The sequence below is a fragment of the Bombus affinis genome, chromosome 8 (genome assembly GCF_024516045.1).
Source record: "Bombus affinis isolate iyBomAffi1 chromosome 8, iyBomAffi1.2, whole genome shotgun sequence".
NCBI lineage: Eukaryota > Metazoa > Arthropoda > Insecta > Hymenoptera > Apidae > Bombus > Bombus affinis.
Window position 1 is genome coordinate 10,605,489 of NC_066351.1, and position 23,651 is coordinate 10,629,139.

A 23,651-nucleotide genomic window follows, 5' to 3' on the forward strand; every position below is an offset into this window, starting at 1 on the left:
GAATGTTGTTTCATTTAACATAAAATTGTCAAATTATCTTTTATATCATGATTTGTTAAACTCCTTATTTAAATTGCCTTTCCTGATTAATGAAACAATTACACTTTTGCGTCAAAAAATATATTTGTATTCTATGATTTAGAGTATTACAATTATGATCGTGTGACCACAGTCGTATAAGACCGTTTATATTTTATATGACTATAATTGCAACATTCGAATACTTCCTCATTTGCGCACGCGCGCAGGAAGTTTAGTAATAACAGGTATACTTTCCTAGGGGAAAGATATCTTTCCTCTGGAACATTTCGGGAATTTGCGTTTTATTAACTACTAGAGTATACATAATGTAAAAACTTAATAAACTTGAATTAAAAATATCGTACATTCGTACGCGGTATTTAATATTCTTATTTAACACACTTGACTATACTATCATATGTGGTTATATACGCATACGTAGCGTATATATATAATAACTATATAACCATAGTTTCATCTATATTCTGTTCGTGTTCTGTTCTCTCGTAGTACTGTCGTTAATGTGCATTGTGAGTTTGTGAGATGCTAGCCAGCTACGTTTAAAGAAAGCATAGGTTGGTGTGGGTGTGCAACTGCTGGAAGGCAGCCGCACAAGTGAAAGGGTGATGGCAAGGAGGAGTGGTGATTTTCAGTGATCTTTAACAAATGGCTCTGTCCGAAGTGCACAATTTGGCTGCAATTATCAGCAACAATGGTTTTACTGTTAGCAAGGTAAGCAACTACGGCTCCGACTTCATTTCTGAAAAAGTGACGTTCATTTTCCTTTACTGCAAAGTATAAAGTAATAATTCCAACATAACGTCCAAAAAGGCGTAATTTTGTTGTTTAAAAAATCTCATTTAGATCGATGAGAGAAGGAGACGTTTAATATGCGATATGAAGATTATGATTTTTATTATAATCATTTAATAATTTAATTGTGATAAAAACGATTCGATTTTAGTTCGTTGTCGATGTATACGATACGTAATTATGCTTATAATAGATTTTAATTTAAAATTGTTGCTTCTGAGATGAAGTCATAGTTGAAAGAGTAAATTTATTCTGATGAATTTAAAGTTAGTGTTATAATAATGGTTTTCATGTATAGAATCATGTTAATATATTTTAATAATTGTCTTTTAACACACTAGTCTATATCATAATACTTAATAATTATGAGATTGTAGGAAAAGGAGCAAATATTCATGTACCTACTAATAGTCTCATATTATTAAAATATAATAAACTGTCTTGAGTCAAATGCAACTACTTTTTTTTTATAGAATAATGTGGTTGACCGCAATATCAACATGTTGGAACCACGAAACAGTTATCCAGCTGACAGATGTAATACAGAATATAATTATTGGAACTACGACTTAATGGAATGTAATACACAAAAAAATGTAAGGAACTTAAAAATAGTAACTGATTTTTATATGTAAAAATTACTTTTTTATATTTGATAGAGTTATATGAAAAGGTTGTTTTAAATTAAAAGAAATAAACATGTAACTTACATCACATTTGAATTATTGTAAAATATTCTGTATATGTATATATTTTAGTGGGCTATATATTATTTCGTTTTAAATATTTCCATTACATTACTCTATAATGCTTTATATGTCTTTTTCATAAAGTGATATATTTATATGTTCAAATACAAGTATTTGAAAATAATATATTGCTTTTGTATAATATTAAGAACTTGTTCAGTTTTTAAATTAAATATTTTTACTTATTACATGTGACATATTTTACTTAGAATAACCTATATGTATACAGAAAGGAAATTTCATTTTATTCTATTTAAATTAAATACAAAAGTTGAACTTACATATTTATTCTTACCTATATATTTTATGTCTATGAAAATAAAAGATTTAAATTCAGTAACAAAATATTTTATATAATTTATATATTTTAGTATTATCTGTGATTAAATATAGTTGTTAAATACATTACTTGAAGATTTTTTGAAAACAATGAAAAAGATTATATTATAATACTAATTTAATCTTTTTTAATTATTTACATATATAGATGAATGTAGAAGATGAAGATAGTCAGGATTTAAACAATCCTATGGTCAATGATTTAGTGTCAAAAATTCTTGATGATGATTCAATTGTTGGTGACAATGCTCACAATATTAGTTATAATGGCAATATTCAATATTACTCAGATACTCAATCCTGTATTATGGAAAATAGTACAGATCCCAATTTTACTATGGATCGTTTCAACATGCATTCAACATTTAATAAATTGCCGAATAATGTTTCTAATAATGTTAAACCTGAATGTAATTATAACAATCTCTGTGGAGAACTTAAAACATTGAGTCTCAATACATGTGTAGGACAAGTATCAGATCAAGGAAATTTATATAACAATGGGATTGGTGCATATCCTAATACGTATCCATCTGATTCACAATCATATATATTACGTCCAAATAGTGAAAATTGCTGTGTTAGTGGAAATACTATGCCTTTATGCAATGATTTATTAACAACTACAAATGAGACAAACTCAAGTAAACAGTCTAACTGGACAGAAAATTTGTCAACACCAGGTTGCACATCAGATCTATTTGGAAATTATCAACGAATACAAAATTCCACAAACCCAGATCTTAATTTGAACATGGCTCTAACATTGGCACTAGATTCACCTGATCCAATTACTCTGAATGAATTAGAATATCATAATAATATTGGACAGAATGGAACTGCTAATACATATAATAATCCAACACCTTCTATGCATGAATTATACAGCATGACTGCCAATAATCAAAGTTATAGACCAAGTTCAGCAATGACTGATTTGAGTATTGATTCTGGCTTTCTTTCAAATTCTCCATTACAACATTTTTCTCCAGCTGATACAAATTTGCATAATTGTTTTGGGAATAATATACAACGGAGTAATGCTAATGATTATAAGGATTTACATGACTCAAGTAGATTAAGCATGGCAAATATCTCCATACCAAATGAGCAACTTCAATTTTTGCAACAACAAGCTCGTAGCTACAAGTTAAATCAAGCTGTGGACCAAGAATTTAAACAACTAATCGACTATTATCCAAGTGTAAGCGACTTTACCACATCATCGATCAATAATTTAGACACAAACGAAAATTGTCTTACTAATAATGATTATAGAATTGATAATAATTTACTGAAAATTATCAGTCCAAAATCAAAGACTATTGAATCTAAGACATATTCACCAATTGGATTTCCAAAAAATCTAAGTTCGCGTAACACCCACCAGTCAATTGCAAAATATGGATATCACAATTATCAACATTACACTGCCAATAACGGCGAGACTTTAAAAATGTTACCACAAAGTTCCACATCTTATCAGGACTTGAAGCAGCCTAATAGTACTAATACGTATAAGATGGAAGGATTTGATCTTACCAAAGATATAGCTTTTCCTTCAGTAAGCCATTTGACTAATCAAATCGCAGGGTCTTCAGTGAACAAAGATACTTTTAATTATCTCATGAAACAACGACATCACATGCCAAGAATACAAAACAGTCCTGGTATTCCATCTGCTGATGTCCTCTTTAATTCAGGAATAGTACCAAATCCTGGTACAGTAAGATCTGGAGTATTCCCACCAGTAATGCCAGTTCCTGTACCACTTCCAATTCCACGTCTATTTTCTGTACTCTATGGTGGAGGCCTGAGCCTTAGAAATGGAAGTGGAGCAGCTAGACGTACAGCACCTTCGAGCATATTGCACTTCAGACTAGAGCAAACTTACGAACAATTTAAACAATTAGAGAAAGAACGAAAGAAATGTGAAGCTGGGTTAGCTGCTCATTTTCCTGGCAAGAGAGTGACAAGTGCAAATAATATACCTATTCCTCGCCTTCAAGGAAATCCATCACGTGTCGATCGTTTAATCATTGATTATTTGAGGGAGCATGCACGCGTCATAACTTTGATTGCAAAGGTAATTATAAACCTTTTTGCTTTCTTGGTGATAAAAATGTATTAAATAATATACAGTAATATACTCCTTAAATAGATGGAACGTTTGCGAGGGACCACGATGAATCAACGCGTACATAAAGCTATGGAGTATTGGTTAGAAGCAATAAAATTTGTCCAAGAATGTCGTAAACGAGAAATCGCAAATGCTACTAAACGCCAGAAAGAGAACCCACCGTGCATTCTTGTATACAACGATAATGGTATGTTCATAGCATATTCAGTTGCATATTCAACTATAGATCCAGTTACAGTCCCATGGAATTGTAACCCATTATTTTTTAAATCTTTTTTAAAGCTTCTAAACATTGAATATTCTGTTACTAAAGTAGTAATAGAGAAAACTTTTATATTTAAACTATTGATTTATGTTTACAGATATATTAACATTGGCAGCCAGTGTCTACGAATTGACGAAGGCATCTCGATATGCAAGAACTGGTATGTATAACGCATTACAAGCTACACTATTATATGATTTGGACATAGAAAAGAAAGTCGTGGAAACTTCTAAAGATCCAGTTCTTGTGATAAAACGTAATGAAAGTCAGATAGCAGGTGACGTTGGCGATTATTCAAACTGTACCTAGCAAGATTTTGAAAGCCGCTTTTCCATTTTGTGCGACAAAACATAGATCCAGTCCAGCAGCTTTTTACTTACGTATTCTGCGTTACGTTAATGAAAAGCTTTTGCTGGCGTTTATCATAATTTTATCGCTGAGACAAAAAAATGCCGCCCACTAATAATTGCGAAGTTTTCAAAGCATCATACGGAAAAGTACGCGTACTTGCGTCGAAATAGGAAAATCGTATGCGTGTCTACTTTTTACAAGTTAATATTATAGGAACTCCATAGTTTTCTACTGTACATATTTTTATCCTACAGTCTTGAGAGTGTCAGTTCTCGGTATACAATACTTGTGATCCAGTTATCTATCGTACATATGTCGCACTTTCAAGTGATTTTGCTTGTTCTTTGCTAATGTACTAACGAAAAGAAAACTTACGAACGTCGATATTTTTATCTTTGGGTATGTTGTCTTGCGTATTTCACATTGCCAAAGATAATCATTTCAAATTTATTGAGGATCCGATACTCGTAGAAAGGAAAAACGGAGAACAAGATTGCTCAGACGTACTAAAAGAAATACAAAAAAAGAAAAAAAGAAAAAGAGAAAAAAGGAACGTTCGCCAGAATCTCCGACTATTACTCGTTTGCGTATGTGTCATAGGCTAGATAATATAGGCTAAATTTTATCAATATATTTGTTCAGAGTGCTAGGCAGTAATTTCTTAGACTAGTTCAATGTGGCCTTCCTTAAATGTGTGACCCAAGATGTATATCAGGTAGTCAAAATACATCTCGAAAACTTCGAATATTTCGAAAAATTGAAGATGCGATGCGGCAACTTAAATCTCAGATCGGGCGAGCTTTTCTCAATCTGTGAAATATGTGTAGCCTTTGATCTGATTCGGTATATAGATATATATATATAATAGATATATATACAACGCAAATGATGTCCATTATACTACACATAAATCTTTGTTAAAAGAGAGGACTTTTCTAACGCATACTCGCTACACGCATACACAAAAGCGTGCTCTGGCGTAACATTTACGCACAGCACATAGTCACAGTTACGTGTAAAATAAAATACAAAATATTCGTGTATATAATTACACACATATACGTGGAATATTATATATGTACGTATACCTATACGTATACATGTTTATGTGTGTACGTGCACATACCTATGTGCAAGTATACGTACAACTTGTATAAGGTATATAGAGAATTTTTAACGTGCATACGTGAGACACAAAACTATTCCTACATACTTACTACATGTACGTTCTAGGCAAGTTAATTAGCTCTATAACGGCCGACTTGCAAAGTTCAGCATTTCCTCTACTCAATATTGAGTAATCTCTTTCATACTGATGATTTGTTAAGCTCAGGATATTTTAACGTTCCAACGTGCGTATGTACAATTTCGTACGAATTCGTTTTATTATAATTTAAGCCGCGATATAATCGCGCAAGTTCGAGCTCCACGAAAGCATCGAACGTCGTTCCGTTCTACGTTCTTGAGATGCTTGAACGACGATTATTTCCGTATTCCTATAAAATTATAAAACAGGTATTCGCACAACGACGAGCAAGAGTACTCCGTATTAGAAAAAAAAAGGGGGGGGGGAAGAAAATGTGAATCTATATAGTGTCCAACACGTAGGGATGACAGTATGATGAGATAACGAAACTTAGGTGCAACATTTTTGCTGTCTGAAGGTCTAACTTTCTTAATATCTAAGCTGTATCAATCGGCCTGTATTGTGATTAGAAATACTCATAAAATCGGTTGTTGGTTATCGAATATCGGTGAAGCTTTAATATAATCATCTCTGTACATATGTCCGTTAACTCCCATTTAAGCTGCATTGTGTACGTAGTGATTCCCAATGATAAAAGGGGGAGAAAAACGGTGTGTTGGATTAATTTCTCCGGTACTTCTATATCAATCTTAGGCAGGAGAGACATTAGTAGCGAAGTATTTAATTTAGTTTCTAGCGATAGTTGTTGTTACGAATACAATTTTCTGGCTGTCTTTGTTGCCGATCACATTAACGAAACAACGTTTCAGATTTTCGACTACATTGTTCCTCTATATCGGCGCGTTTCGCAAAATTATTGAAGCTTTACAAAAAGATTTTATATCGGTATCGTATTTCTCCTTTGCTCGAGACCACTCGCGTATTGACTGATAATTTTATCAATTATATCCATTTATTTTTACAAGTTGAAAGATACAAATTTGAATTTCACCGATGGAAACGTGAATTCTAAAGAATCACTATTATGTAACGTGAAACTGAGTTTCTTGATTGTTTTAGCCACTTGGACGAACGCGTTTTCATACGGGTCGGTATCGAGGAAGCAGAAATAAAGTTTATTGACTTTACACGCAGACACAAACTTTCAAACGATACAATTACATCGTGAATTATTAAAAGGAAGATATAGGAGGCATCGCGTCTTCGAACTTACTATACTGAAATGAAAGCAATCGCTCGGCTGCAAAGACAACCTTTTGGCGGAAAAGGGCCCGGTACTATCCAGTCTTGCGAAAGGTGCAAGATATACATACAGACTGTTAACTCGCTTTTACATAGCGCTTACACATAATCATTGGGGACCATGTCGAGCATCGTCTCCACGTATATCAGCATATCTGAGAACCTCATTTTTCATTAACACGAAGGAACATTTGCATTTCTTCGCAACTTCGTTGTTTGTCTTTCCTTCTTTCTTTCTTTCTTTCTTTCTTTCTCTTTTCCTCTTTTCCTTCTCACTTATTCGTTTCAACTAATTTCAGAACTTAAAACCCATTACCTTTACGTTGATACTCTTTCGTTTACGTTTCACTTTGTCCCCTGTTTTTTCTTCCCTTCTCTGAAAACGACGAAGGCAACGTGAGCACCGAAGGAGAGACGCGTGTGGTCTGGAAGAGAGTCACACGACGACGTTCGCTCTCTTCTTTTTTCTTTTCCATTTCAAGAATCGAACGAGACAAACGATGAAACACGTGTCCGGGAACGTGTCGAAAGTATAGTCTTAGCGAAAATTTAACGAGAACGTAAGAAAGAAAAAAGAAAAAAATACGAAAAATATATGTCTTTGTTAGGGTAAGATAGATTACCAAATGGCTCATTAAAGAAAGAGTTCGTACAATGAAAAAAATAAGAAGATTACTTTTGCTTGCGTTATGTACATCCAAGAACGTGATAAAGGGAAACGAGTTTTTATAGCTCTGTTTAGGCTGAAGAAGAAAGCAAGCAGTGCTTTACAGAATTTCCTTCCGCATTTGTCAACGTGTTTATATTGTAACTGTGATATATATAATGCCAATTTGTACATAACTTAACGCTGAGGAACTTACTATCGCGGTAAGAACACGATGAACGCAGTCAACTCTCGTTAGTTTCTTTTTCTTTAACGTCGACGTTTCTTTTCTGTTCTCGACATTTTCGCTTCAGCCAGTTGCTTTTACCGCTATTCTACGCTATAACTTGGAATGTGATACCGATAGATAAATATACACGTCCAATTATAACTATGAGGTATCGGCTAGAAACATTCTCTTCGAAAAACTCTGAAACCATCGAGATTATACGTTGGCGATATTCGCGCTCGTATCGCGAATCGTTTTTTAATAAGTGTTTCATTTAACATTTAACCCATGGTACTTAGCCAGAACAATTGCCAATATCGTGCAATCATCCGAATTATCTATGCTAGTACACATGATCTTTTCAAAGGCTTCTTGTAGCTTTCGCGAATAAAGTGTCGCGATATAACTTTTCTCGCTATTTCTTCTAGTCTAATAAACGTTATGTGATAACCCATTTTCTTTTTTTTTTTTTTTTAACATTCATGTTCGACTTCGGTTTGTATTTTATCAACGTTTCAATTTATCAATAAGCCAGACAATAAAATGTTCGTTATCTGAACTAAGTACAGGAGACAAAAGCGTCTGGAAAATTAAATATTCGCACAGTGAGATAATCAGTATTTAGCATATCGGTTTGCGTACTATCGTTAAGACAAAGTTGTAATTTGTATATTCGGTATAACATCAAAATTTATCGGTATTATTCAATTCTAAATGTTTCAGACAAAATTAGAAAATATGAAGCATATGAATCTTCAACGTTTTATTTGGTTCAACGTATATTTAGTTTTCTCGTCGTCAAAACGATCTAATAAAAGTCTTTTTTTTCAAGGACTAAACGTTTCTTCTATCGAAAATACGAATATCGTGGCACGTAATTGATTCGCGTTCTGATCATTTAAAATATTTTGAAGGATAACTTCGAATATTCGTAAGAGAATGTTTAGACAAAGGAAATTCTACTGTACGCGATCATTATCTTTTGCCATTTCTATTGCGATACCGATCTTAATTTCTAACGCATACGTAATTCATAGAAAGCTGTTAACGTAATGATATAAATAATGATTGTGTTATTTTTCAAGTTGATCAGCATACTGCATTGTTCGTGGCGGAAACATTGGAATCTCGTTGATCGTAATACAGAGAAGCGGATGCTTTTTATCAAAATTCTGTAAAATTATAGGAAATCTCTCGCCAGCTGCAACTTCTTCAAACGTTGCGGATGAATTTCACTTGCATAGAAAAAGGAGAATAGAAGAGATCACGTAAGAAAAAGTAGCGCCATTTGCATTCGTCCAGCTTCTTCTATGCGTGTACAACTTCTGTTTTCTTCTTCCTGTTGGAAAAGAACACGAATGAAGCTTTCTCTCGCGTGAAGTTACATATTATATATATACATATTATATGTGCATGCGCACGTATTCAGTGATTACCTCGTATCATATTTACCTTACGCAGCATCATTAAGAATAGGAACACTATCTGTACAGATACGTGTTTGACAATCCTATTTAAATTTGCATGTGATATTATAAACTACCTATAATAGCTAAATATATACGTATCCACCGCGTGTACATGTACTGGTACAGGTTGTTTCACTGATACCGCTAATGATACTTTTCTTTCAAATGAACTTTTGTCCCATTGAACTTCCGACCGTAAACGTCTGAGTTGCTTCTAATTGAGATAGTCGGTGAAATTTCGGTTTCGGAGAAGATAGTTGAATTTTTATAAATTGAGATTATTTCCGATTCGGACAATCAGCTTGTGTGTTTTAATTAACGCGTGTTATAATTAATAAATAAAAAGAAATCGCACGAGAAAGCAGGTTTTATCGGATTAGTTGCATACTGGTACAAGTATGTCTGATAATATACTGTCTGTTTCTCCTTGCTACCTGATCTCTTGCCAGTCTTCTCTTACATTAGGTCTTCTTACGCTGCTATATCTTGCAGTTTTGTACATACTTGTACTTTATCAAACGTTGATATTATTTACCGAATAATTCGATGTGTCGTAAAAGCTAAAATTACGTTCCAAGTAATAAAAGGTATGCGTGTGTATGCGTGTATGTGCGTGTGTTTAAAATTAGCGAAACATCCTGTACATTCCGTATATGTACGTTCACATGCTCGTGTATGTGAGTATACAACTAATTTTGCGAACGCTCACGAGGCAACAAGGAGTTACATAGGAAAAGTCTTAATCGTCCATACAGAGATGTATATAAAGCAGACAAAGTAATAACGAAGAAAAGTAGACGAGAAACCGACCAATGTTTAACTCACGAGACTCTCAAGACGTTAAGTGGGTATTCATAAGACTCAACTATTTCTTTGCCGATAGATACATAGGATGTTAATAGCGAAATCGTTCCGCTTATATTGGGATAATATTCCCCAAAATTCCGAATGATAATAAGGATCAGTACAGGGTCCGGATAATTCATTTTCAATCGTATAAGTAATTGCTATACGAATTAGCTTAGCGCGCAACACTAGACAGTGTTTAATTTCGTTTATTACGTATTTTGTACGACCGATATCGAGGTCAGTATCAATTTTTGTGTTGAATTTTTTTCTTTTTTCTTTCTTTCAAACGTACAATTCAATTTTATAAATCGTTAGTGTTTTATAATTTGACGTGATTCATCTTCGATCGTCTAATTTCGAGATACACTCCGAAAACGCGTGTTCTACGATCTTTTTTTTATCTTACTATTCCTCGTTTGATCAGAATTTCGAAATAGAACCGGCAATATTAAATATCGTTATTACCTTCGATTTTCAATTTTTCAATATACAATTTTCACTTATCGAATTTGCGGTTGCATTTCCCTTTTCCTTCAGGCTTATTCCACACGCTTACTTTAATCTCGAACAATATTCATTTCATTCATTATTAACGTTTAAACAAAAAGCTGTCGAACAACTAGCCATTTTTCCTTTGAAATTGTTTTCACTGCCAAAATTGCTTTGATTTCTTTGTGATTATTTTTATATCGTAAGAAAGGTACTCGTACAGTCGTGTTCACGCACTTTTGGATCTAGAATTCTTCCATATATTTTTGGCTATAATAATTTATTTATAAAAATCTAAAATTCACGAAAAAATTTCGAATTCGTGCCTTTCTGTCAGTTTGCAATTATTCTTTCACAATTGCTCCGATTTTAGTTTGTTGCAAATCTATCTTCTGGAATAGATTTCTGTTCCTGAGATCTCGAATAACGTAACTCTCGTAAACCGGAATTATTTCACCTCGGATTGCCTATCGTTTTCTTAAATCTGACACGTGCTACATTGTGACCATGGCACAAAACGTATATCGACGAGATCAACAAGCAGCACACGCCAAAATTGATGTGTCGCTGTTTCCATATATTTCCTGAGGCAAATAGCAAACTTGTTAATCTGATATTTATATATTTTACAACACTCGTTTCTTTGCTATTCTCTACTTACACCTTACTATACATGTACTTCTATTCTTTATCCTAATACTATAAAATAACTTTCAAGTGTTCAAGCATCTCGTTAATTTGCGTACTTCGATAGACACGGAACATTATTGGGTAATTTTATAAGAATTTCTAGCTACGTTTTTTAATAGGATAAATATATTAAGTTTAATAGATATTATAAACGATATTAAATACTGTCTCGAGCTGATATTTTTATTTTCGAGCGTGTAGATTTTTATTTCAGAGTAGCCAGAGTCAGTTGGTCCAGGTCATTCCAATTGGCGAGTGTCAATTACTTTGCACTTGTTAGTCTTCGTTTCGTTCTCGATTCGTTGTAGCATTCGTCAATGCACGAATTGCCTGAACGTTAACTCTTACCCACATTTATTCTACGAATATCACGGTGTTTAGTTCCACGTGAAGTTGAATTAAGTTCCCATATAATTCGATTAAAATAGTTCGATATATAGTCAATAAAGGTGTCGCGGTTATCAATCGCTGAGCAATTTACACCATTGATTAATAATACGATAGTAATCGACCAATAGAACAATTTCGCCATGGAAAACATTTAACTGTTTGGCACTAATGGAAACGCGATGCGTTCAAAACTACCCATTCCTACAAAGTGAACACGTATGCCTAAGATATACAAACACTTACGTAACGTGGATAAATTATGGGTATTTGCCCATTTAAAAGGCAATATTTTTCTTGGAACGATCCTCGATCGTATATAGACGGAATGCTATTGATAGTATTTGTACGATAGTTAACGATTTTTATCGCGTACCTTCGAACGCCAGTACAGCTTCAGAGGAACTTTAAAGATGGTGCAAAGAATCGTATTTACCTAATAATTACAACAGTTTCGTTTTTCCATGTAATCTTCGACGATATATACGCTTTGACGGTCGTGTAAAATTTAGCTTGATCGTAATCTGTAATTTTCTGTCTCTGTGACGAGTGTGCGTTACATAGCAGATTCGATTCTGTTTCGAATATCATTAATTTCCAATCAAATTATTTCCACGCGATTGGCAAAATATTAAAATGTACGAGAAAAACTATCGAGCTTTTGAAAACGTGTTAAAAGCTATCTAAAATCTCGAAATTTTATTATCAGCACGTCGAATAGAAAATTATTCTTCGTAACCGGGATCGTTGTTAATGATACATTAACGACTCATTAGTACGTATTAGCTTCTATAATAAAGTCAACATCCTCAAGAATGTCTACGATATCTTACATACTTATATTTTCTATTTTATCCCGTTACTCGTTAGAGCGATCGGTATGATCTTTCGGTTTTCTGGTTCTACTGGCGCTCATGATTTTCAAGTAGAAACTGTATTACAAAACACAAATATCTAAAGTAAGAATGATTGTATTAAATTAAGAAAGAGATTTCTAAATCGTATTATACACACTACCGTCAGGTCAGCGGAGAGGGGATGGCGATTTCGCAAGTTGAGGATTGTCGTTATAGGTAACGAAGCTTCAGTTAGATCCGAGTTAAGAGTTACTTAATTTCGGAATATTTCGTTTTAATTTGCATTCTATGTCTCGCGCGATAAATACGATCATCGGTCGTGTTCGTCGCCTTTCTAGCTCGTAAATTAAGATAATACTCGAAAATTAAGTAAAGTAAATCGATGGAAACTTTTGTGGATCTCCCAAATCCCGATGATTCCAATCAAGGATTAAATGAAAAATCTGTAAATTATCGAAACAAGGGAAGAGATAACGACAAGTATATAATAACAAGTTCAATATGCAATAAGTGTACGTTCAAAGGAAAAGATACTAATATATAGAAAAAAAAAAAGAAATTGTACGTAGGTAACATAGTATTGGAGGATGTATTGTTCGTGTTAGAATGACTAGCTCTGTCGAAGCCTCTGTATTTAATATCGGTGTGACTTTACCTTTCTTTAACATCCGATAAAGAAAGAGGTGGTTCTGCTACAGCTTAGAAAGTTTCTAATATTAGGTGTGACAAACTAGCGATAGGTATTTAATTTGTTTCCGCCTAGAAGCTTCCTAAGAGCTTGACTCAACAAGTTCGAGGTGCTGGAACTTTCAAATATTCTTGAAAGCCGCGAATTTAGTGGATTCGAAAATTGACTTCGCTCTCGACGACATTGTTTGAGAGACTTTGAGAGGACGATGCGTCCCTTTCCTTGCAACTTTTTGTAGTTTTTATTATTACATGTAGGTAAACATAGAGGCCTATCGCGTGTGCAACTTGTTTCGAAATTATTGGTATAGATTGCCAATATAAGGCAATATACCTTTCGAGAAAGGTTGCTATGAAGAGCGAGTAAAAAGTATTTATTTCTTATTTATAGATATGTCGTTAATACGTATCTATTTCTCTCTCTACCTTCCTTTACCATCTTTCATCATTTATAAAAATGTGGTCGAAATTGAATACTTAATATACTGTTTTTTAAATTATATAATCGAACAAATATTTTATTGAGATAAATAAATCTTTGGAAATAATGATAATTGTATTGTGTATTATATAACAATACACGGATAATTACATTATGCGATAATGTAATTAAAGGTAAATAAACCGGTGGGAAGATTAAGTTGATCTATGAACCTATTGACGTTGAAAAATTTTTTTACGTAAACCTTTTTACACAGTCAGTCAGTCTGTACTTATAATTCGAAGCCTCGGTGCAAACTTCTAGTGTATTTGTGCTTTTGCTACTATCTTCCTATCCGTCAGTCGGTAACTTAGTAATAATTTAGTAACAATAACGTTAAGTCATTGTTTAGCGACTAGCGACTCAGAAACGTTTTTATCGAATGTTTGTACGATTTGTACGATTGATTCCATTCGAAACTTACACTCGATCGTATCGAACTCTCGAGATCTGAAACTACATGTCTCACGCGTTCATCCACTCGAATAAACAACTTCTCTAGTGCAGTAATTGAAGCACATGTATAAAAAAGAACATTATCTTATCTCGAAGATCGATAAAATATTCAGTTCGAAAATCGACTAATCCACGGTGATAGCAATTTCGTACTTTTCGAATTAACGATTGTAAATCGTTCTATCAGAAGATATCGATGAGCTCTTATAAACTCGTGTACCACAATCGAATAGAATTACTCGATCGATGAAATATCGAATATCGAACGTCGTGTTATCGATGTGAAAAATAGATAGACTCGAGGAGCAAACGCTGAGAACTTACGTATGAGTATTTCTGATACTAGGAGAAGTCAAGGACCGTAGGGAACACATATAATCAGAAAGATACAGAGAGAATTTGTAATTCCTGATTAGGGAAGAAGATAGTAAAGTTTAGTTACTTCGATGTTAGCGATAGTTCGCAAAGATTCGAAAGAGATAATAGGCGAGTAGAGTTGTGAACGAGAAGACGAAATCGATAATTAGTAACGATTAGTAAACGATTAATAGATAAATAACATATTACACGTACATATGCATATACATATATGTGGACATTTACGTGAGTAATTCGTAGTAAAACGTCGGAAACGGACGATTAGATAAATTAGATGATATTTGTACGCGTGTACAAGGAAAGGAAAATTTCTGAAATTCGAAATAGCCGGTGAACACGGCGTTTAGAGAAATTTCGCTGGTAGGAGACGGACAAATCTTAGATATCGTTTAATATTCGATGTCAAACCTCTGGCGAGGTTCGCTACTTTGCCGCTGATACTCGAATCACTGTTTGCTCGTTAATGCACCTATTATCGAGAACTCTTTGGAGATTATCGACGCTGACGAGCAACGATGGGTTAGTTCAAATTCTTAGCATAATTCTCCGCTAATCCTAGACGCGTATACTATAATTTTTTATTCCTGCAATACGCGTCGATGGGGGGGTGGTGCGTTTAATTGTAAATAATCTGAGCGATCTTTTTTCGACGTTTCTCTCGTTCGAGAGAACGTTAAAAAAAAATGAAATTACGCGACAATTATACGCGTATCGTCAACGATCCTTCTTCGTTTCTTTTTCGTTTGTCTCTTTGATTTTATCGCCTGTGGTATTCTTTTTTTTTTTCTTTTTTTGTTTTCTCTTTTACTTTTTACCTTTTTTTATACATATATATCGACTTAGCTTAAGGATTTCATATTTACGATAATTCATAGAATAATTCCTCGATAGGATATCGTATTATTATTGATCAAAGAAACACGTTAAAACTGAAATATTTTCCCTCGTTTTCGTTGCTTAACAACAATGAACAAAACGGAAATACGTTTCGCATCTTCCCGATGTTTCAAACGCATTTTGCCAAAGTTTTATTCCTGCTTCCCTTCGTTAATTGATTTAGCTAATTTACCGTATTTAATCAGTATAGGTAATTATAGTAGAAAAGTTATATTTATTTTCCTTTCGATTATACCAGCGATGATTGTTTTAACGTTGTTTGCGCACCGTAACACGTCACATATCGATGATTGATGATGAGTGTCAGCGTTATCTTGCCAGTAGGGTGACGATTAACATAATTCTACTTGTTTCGCGTTGAACAAAAAAAAAAAGAAAAAAAAAGAAAAACAGAAGAAAAAGGAAGGAAACAAGTAAAACGCAATCGTTGAGAATCATTCGTGTCGTTAAAAGGAGATATCACAACTATTGATAGATTTAATGCAAATGGATAATTATATATCTTCTTGTCTATGGGGTCGGGGCTAAATGATAAATGGAAGACGATTCAGAAAATTCGTTTCTTTCTTCCGTTGAACGTATTGCAAAAGAACATTGTCCGCGTAGTAACTCTAGAAAGTTTTCTAGCTTAATAATGCTTTCGCGTAAGCGACGATGATATTCTATTCCAACGCGTTCGACGTTATTAGCCGAAGAAACGAATTTTTCAATTTCACGTTTTCTCTTCGCTTTCAAGCTACTATCGCGAGATACTAGCTTTATATGATGTATATGTATATATGATGGACAAACAGAGAAAAAGAAAAAAAATGGACACAATCGTATGCAAAATTGCATAAGTGGTAAGAGCAGTGAGGAATTGTCGCTTTCGCCGCTAATATCTAAACTATGGATCGCTGCTACGGATCCTCAATCAAATTCAGCGATCGAATGTCGCAATCATCGGTACGCTTCAGTGTCCAGGAAAATGAAAAACGAGGGGGGGGGAGTGGGGGAATGAAACAAAAAAAAAAAAGGAAAAAAAAGGAGAGGACAGAGGAGGAAACGTATAAAATAAAAGCAGCGTTGTATCGCCGATGTTTAGAATGTTCAGCGAGTAATTTAGATCGCAGATTGAAAGTTCTCAGGGAAATGCAACCAGAAGAGAGGCACGTAAGCATAAGAAATGCTCGGCCTGATCGATATTCTTTCCTGGTGCTGACGAAGGATCTCGATAATTTGAGAAAATCTCGATGAAAATGTGACGAGGCGGCTGTTACTGAAATTTCTAACGAAAACGAAAACAATCCCACGTAACTGAGTCATCGATACAAAAATCAATTCTCGGAACGTTCTTCGTATCCTGAGTTTTTCCACCTTGGTAATTTTTGGTGACACCAGAATGACACGTTCCGCAAGGAACGAACGTTGATACCAACGGGAGAACCGATATTCTTGGTCCTAACGCTCTCTACTATATCATTGCCTCGTTATTTGTCACTGCTACTCTTTTCTACTTTTTTATATTTTACATGGTTTACACGATAGAACACATTTTGTACGTTGTAATATTTCTTAACGGTTACACAAGAGCGATCGAGACTACGTAAACCGAAGATAGTTACGAGAGACATAAAACATTCTGTTTCGACGACACGATTTCTCATAACGAATTGTCGAGATCCTTCGGGATCCAGCTTTTCGCCGCCTCATCGAACGAGAAAAGGAAGTGCGATCTCCTGGCCATCATATTATACGCGTAGGTTTGTTCGTTCGTACGAAGACAATCGTTTTACTTCGAAAAGTAAAAACAAAAAAAGAAAAAAAGACAAAAAAGAAAACAAAAAAAAAAAGGTATTCCAATCTTCAGGGTAACGGGTCAACGATGGTCGAGTATTATCGAGAAATTAAACAAATAATGAAAGAGAGATAATAATTAAACAAATAATAAAGATGAAGTCTAAATAAACATCGACATCGCGAAGAGAATACTGCTTGGTTTGCGGACCATTAAATACCAAATACTATACAACGATCGCGTTACAATAGTTATTTAACATAGATTTGGAACGCTAGGGAGGATAGCGACGGGAACGGTTGAAGACGATTTCTCCTTCATCGGAATAAAGTCTACTTCGACGAGGAAGCGTGATCGAAATCCAAACGCGGGATTTCTTTACCGTTTTTGCGGTTGTCGGTTAGTAAATTTGATTGAGGACGTCATTTGTAAGGAATCACCTATAGATTCGTGTGCGTTTCTCTAGTGGTAACTCGAAGATCGATTAGCTTTTTCTTACTAGCACATTTTTTCGTAATAACGATCAAGGTAGAAACGAGAGAGAAAGAGAGAAACAGAGAGAGAATGCGAGTTCGGTCTTAGAAAACTTGTCGCGCAAGTCGATCCTGGATACTGTTACAGACGTACGGCCTGGAGGGGTTTTTTTTTTTTTTTTTTGAAGAAAAGGAACTTGACCTTTTACACGGCTGCAAAAGTTCCTCGATCGCGAAAGAAGACTTCAATTCAGTTTTTCGTTTCTTCTATTTTCCTCGGTTCGAACCTAAGCGAAAGAAAGAATCTCACTTTTCATCGCCGCTTATAAGATTCTTGTACTTCTGACTGTTTCTAAAGGATCGCAAATCCGGTATCGACGCTCTTGAAGAAGAATTTCGAGTGTCTTATTTTTAGGCGTACATTTCGGAAAGATTGGGCAAAAATTTCGGCATAAATGCGTAAATCAGAGCGCGAAAGCAAGAATTTATGTAAATATATGTGCATGAACGAATTTCGAAGTACTTTGGAAGTGTTCCGCGTAAGTTCCGATACACGCGTACACGCTATTTTACTATCAGTTACCATAAGATTTTCGGAGTCGCTTAAAGATGTTTAAAGGGGCGAAATTAGCACAAATATTTTCACTAATCTCTTATTTTCGCTGTATTTACTATTAACATTATTACCATTTTATCTATTTTTCGCTACAGTCTCGCTATTTCGGTGTTTGCAATATTTGATCTTAATGCTACGTTAAATTACAATTATAAAAATACGTATTTCCTTATTTTAACACGTACAACATGTAAAAGTGGTTTACAATTTTTGTCCAACTTTCTTGAAACGTCTCGCAGAGAGGAATAATTATTTTTCGCGTAACGATCTCAGTGATTTTTATTAGGTACGAAAAATTTCACTCGATCGCTACACTAGTCTATCATCGCTTACGTAGCTTCCATAGGCCGAAATACAGAGCTCGATTTTATCGTGTTTCGAACATATCGGAAAATCCTCGGAATTCGCGTGCTATCAAGGTTGCACTTTGCTCGTGAAGCATCGCATAATCTCGTGTCACTTGCCATGAAGAAAAGAAATACGCAGCAGGTGCAGAACCTTTCGGGTCTAATTATTTGCTCACGCGTGTATGTACACGCGGCAGACGTTTGCTATTCGCCTGCGATTCCATTGCGAACGATACTTGTCGAATTTTGAACGTCTCGCGTGGTACACGTGGATACGTATCACGGACAGAAACAAAGTGCAAATCCCATCGGACATATTTTGTCATGACGTTCGATCATAGAACGCGAATCTATGCCTCGATGTACGAGCCCCGAGCGATTAGGATTATGTCGAGCCGTTACACTTAAATAGCGAATTCTGCTATCTCGCGCGGTGCTTAAAATTTGACTGAACATTAACATTGCGTCCATGTGTATCAAATTTTAAGCAAACAAAGTATCACAACGTATGTAGATAATATCGCGGAAGAAATTAAACGAAAAAAAAAAAAAAAAAATAAGAGAGAGAAAGATATGTAATGGAAAAATATATAAGTGTGGTCGAACGAAGAGATGGTAAAAGATGAAAAATAAAAAAAAGAAAGAACAGTGCTCAAATCTTAAATGGCTATGCGTCTCGGCGTGCATCTTTTTAACAAGTCATGCGTGCAGAACATTATACATTCACACATATACACACACGTACGTACATACATACACTAAAGACTGTAGAGATTCTTGAAAAAAAAAAACGACGGTAACTCTCACCTTCTGTAAACTGCACAAAATAATTTTTTACGGATCCATTAATATTCGTGTAAATGTGTTGTTATTTACGACAGTGCCACCGAATCGGAAAACGCGAGAAAGAGGAGGAAAAAGAAAAGATACATTCATTCACTTTCGTCGTCGTTTTTTCACAAGCGATCGTGTACGTTTGCGTATACTCGATGAATCTTTATATTCGTTACGCTTAACTCGTATCAACGTTGTGTTACTCTACGACTGTTTTTTAAAAGAGAAAAGGTTCGTGTCAGGAGACTAATTGCGATAAAGTACACTATATACTGCCGGAAAAAAAAAAAAGAGAGAATCATTAACCGAGGTATATCATCGATAATTTTAGCCCAAGCGATGACGCTCGATTCGCAGATATTGTATGGGACGAATTAGAACAATGGTACAATAAAGGTGGTTTTTACTAGAATTCCATTACAAATTTCTTATTTGTGTTCCTGAAATCTCTCGGATAATCGATTAAATCTCAACTGAAGCGTTTTTGATTGATATTGCTTGCGGATTCGGATATTTTCATATTACTGGAGAAAGCATTTTTTAATGACTTTTTTATGTGCCACTTACTAGCATACGGTTCTTCTTCTTTCTTTTTTTTATTGCGTACATATAAACAATTTAAAAGCCGGAATATTCCATTGAGACCTTTAAAGCGACAAACAGAAAAAAGAAACTTATAAATATTAAGAAGAGAAGAAAAAGAAGAAACGATTTGACCAATTTTTAATATCAACGCGTACGCTTTTGCTTGCGCATCGATTAGTTTCATAATTTTCCGTTTGCGTTTGAGCTTATTTCTCTCGTATTATTGTTTTACGCGTGACAAAACGAAAACAAAAGGTTTGCTCGAATCGAAGATGAGGCAACGGCAATAATAATGATTGGCGCACGTGTCGTGTCTGATCGACTCTCTAGCTTGTTCGTTTGTTCAACTTCTTCGATGCTTTTGGGCTGTGATTTTACAACGCTAATAACCCAAAAAGGTCGCACTATTTATTCTCAAGTGAAACTGAATCGACAATCCAACTAAACCAGAGAGAACTTTTAAGGACTTTAAAACGACGTTTTCTTATTAGCCCTTTCTTCGACGTTTAGACAAGAGAATTCTTCGGCATCCTTTAACTTAAGCGCCAGTGAATAGATGTTTACCGCGATAACGTGGATCGTACAGTTTTTCGGGTAAACGTAATATTATATGGATGATGGTGAAACAATTTCTCGGAATGGGAGAAAAAAGGGACGTTGCAAAATATAAAGGAAAAGAACGAGGGCCAGAGCAGAGAAACAAATAGCGTAACAGATGGGTGAGCTTGGATATGAGAGAGAAGGAAAGAAAATTAAATCTGTCGTTCTTAGTGTTTTTTATATATATATTATATATGTTTACGTTTCAATGTACACTACGAATCGTATTAATGATACGTATATGATAATATAACAATAATATATATTATATACATATATATATTATATATATATATATGAATGATATATCGTTAAATGGGCTGTGGTAGAAACCTTTATATACTTTATACACCAGACGAGTCGGATCCTCTTGTTTCGTTTGTCTTTCGAGAGAAATGAACAATTAACTGACTATAACGGAAGGAAATACAAAGGGAAAAAACAAGAACGAAACGAACAAAATGATCGAAAAGTATAGATAGAGGCAAGACGTATATGTGCACACGAGAAAGAGAAAGAAAAAGAGAGATACGGCATCATTTTACAAAGACGCTTCAGTCGTTTGAGTGCGTAGCCACTTGTCCTATATTCTGTCACACAACGATTACCTTGCACAAAATGTACCTAATTATACTTAAATAGTAGGATCCGTCTTAATGATTGTCAATAATATTGTACCTACTGTACCCGTGGACACGGGCAAATTATGATATTAGACTTTAAGGCTGTAAGGCGTAACTACGATTAGATAGAAAACCCAGTCGCTAAACAAACTGTATAACTGTGATGCACCTGCTTCGAAGGAAACGCCTCGAATTCTGTAACGAGTATAAATGCAGAATGCTAGTTTTCGTACTTAGTTACGATGCCTATTGTTTTAGGTCTTTCCTTTCCCCTCTCCTTCGAAACTGTATTTCTTTTCTATTGTACTAGTTTAATTTCAAGAGACAGACGTTTCTAATGGAAACTGTTTGACCAGTGACTACTTATAGTATTGCAATGTGTAAAACATAACCTCTCGGTGTAATATTGACATTTAGAAGCTTTTTTTGCGATGTTGTTACCTGAAAGAATACTTAGATAATAATATACATTAATTCTAGAGAATATTAGCGTTAATTGTACGCACGATGTTTTCCATGACGTTGAGAAGAAAACTTTCGACGAGTTTTCGTAATATCGTTTTAAGGAATCGGGCATTAATCGTTTTGTTGCATCGATAGATTCGTTGTTCTTCTGTTTTAATTAGTCTAAAAAAACATACTTGTTCTTTTCTTTTTTAATCGTTTTGCTGTTTTTGATTCTTAAAAAAAAAAAAACAAGAAACACGAAAGTAAGCATGCACAATCGCAAGTCCCTTCTAAATTACTTCTTGTCGTAAAGTAAACGTATATATCATCTTCGAAGCAGCGTGCACGAATAATCGTTCATATGAATGTCATAGCCTTAGTTTCGCTAGTTGAGAAGAAGAAAGAATGTTTTAGATCCTTGCTCAATAAATAAAATATTAATTTCGATGTCACAAATTATATACCGATATTAATTTTAAGTTAGATTCCCAAAGCAAAACAACGTCGACCATTTTTGCGAAACGAATCGAATTGAATATACGTACAGTTTAACATGTAAGTACACGTGCATAGTAATATGCCTAATATGAGCAACGGATTTTCGTATTCTCGTTATCGATAATTAGATGAATTGTAGTTGTCCGGTCGACATCTATCAACGAATCGTTTCTTTCCGATTTTTAATTTGCGTAATTCTTTCGCGTCAGCATTTTCGAGTAAACGTCGCGAAGTTTGTCTTGCGTGCGTGTCTAAAATTGCATTCTTAAACTCGCGCCGATTTCCGTCGATTTCCGCTCACTCTTTCAAGAAATGACAGAAAGGATTCGCCGGAGGGTTCCAAACGAAACATTTGTCTCGCAAAGTTGGACACACACAGGACCATGTTTTCGTAAAAGTAGAGATAAGACCTGAGCTTAATGTATTCTCTCGTGAAACCATGTATAAAACTCCTGTTTGTACCTTACTAGTTTACTATGACGCTATTATAGATTACGTATAGAGGAATTGAAAGTGAAAGAAAAAAGCGGTCGAATAAATAAGATGAAAACAAGAGAGCGCGCGAGAGAGAAAGAGCGAACGAGCGAGCGAAAGAACGAGAGACAAAACAGATAAAGAGATAGGAATGTTTAGTGTCCATTTGAAGATCACGTTAAGTCCTTTATTTTTCGCTACGAAGCGACGAAAAATTAGTGTTAGTATAATTAGTAACAAAAAATGCATATAATTATCGTGCTTTCGCTTCGAGAATGTTTCATAATTCTGATTAGATTGTTTTGTGGCGTATCAGATATAACGCCGTTTGGTGAAAGACTATATCAGCAAGGCTGGTGATTAGACTCCGATTAGTTTCCTTCTTTATGTTAAACATGTTAACGGTTTAGCAAATGTGTTTTACTGAAAGTGTCCTTCCTATGTAAATTTACTTGTTTGTCCTCATAAATTATAAATAAATAATATCTTTCGTGTTCACGTATCTGCAGTCCTTTAAATTTAATTCTCCTTCGAAATGAGTGATGCTGATGGAAAGGTACGTAATAAATACTACTAATAAATATGCATATAAGTTTAATTAATCTGCATAAAAATAATTATAACATAATTAAATTTTCTTAATTGAATTATTTTTCTCTTATCTAAAAAATGATGCAACGAAAAGAAACTCAATTCGTTTAAAAATAAAAACAAATAATTTTTTATATCAATGAT

The 23,651-nt window shown here is 34.5% G+C and overlaps 1 protein-coding gene across 1 annotated transcript; it reads left to right on the top strand.

The window, feature by feature from the left end:
• Nucleotides 1-104: 104 nt before the first annotated feature.
• On the top strand, nucleotides 105-23,418 carry LOC126919602 (meiosis-specific coiled-coil domain-containing protein MEIOC-like). Its single transcript, XM_050729009.1, has 5 exons — nucleotides 105-753; nucleotides 1,308-1,430; nucleotides 2,071-4,008; nucleotides 4,084-4,249; nucleotides 4,425-23,418. Exons 1-5 carry the CDS (start codon nucleotides 688-690, stop codon nucleotides 4,634-4,636), a joined length of 2,505 nt encoding a protein of 834 aa, XP_050584966.1. The 5' UTR covers nucleotides 105-687; the 3' UTR covers nucleotides 4,637-23,418.
• Nucleotides 23,419-23,651: the final 233 nt, after the last annotated feature.

What these genes read in the sequence shown, in the direction of transcription:
- LOC126919602 (XM_050729009.1), top strand. Translation starts at nt 688, where the DNA reads ATGGCTCTGTCCGAAGTGCACAATTTGGCTGCAATTATCAGCAACAAT. An exon ending in ATGGTTTTACTGTTAGCAAG is followed by an intron (nt 754 to 1,307) that starts GTAAGCAACTAC and finishes TTTTTTTTATAG; the next exon opens with AATAATGTGGTTGACCGCAA. An exon ending in TCTTGTATACAACGATAATG is followed by an intron (nt 4,250 to 4,424) that starts GTATGTTCATAG and finishes TTATGTTTACAG; the next exon opens with ATATATTAACATTGGCAGCC.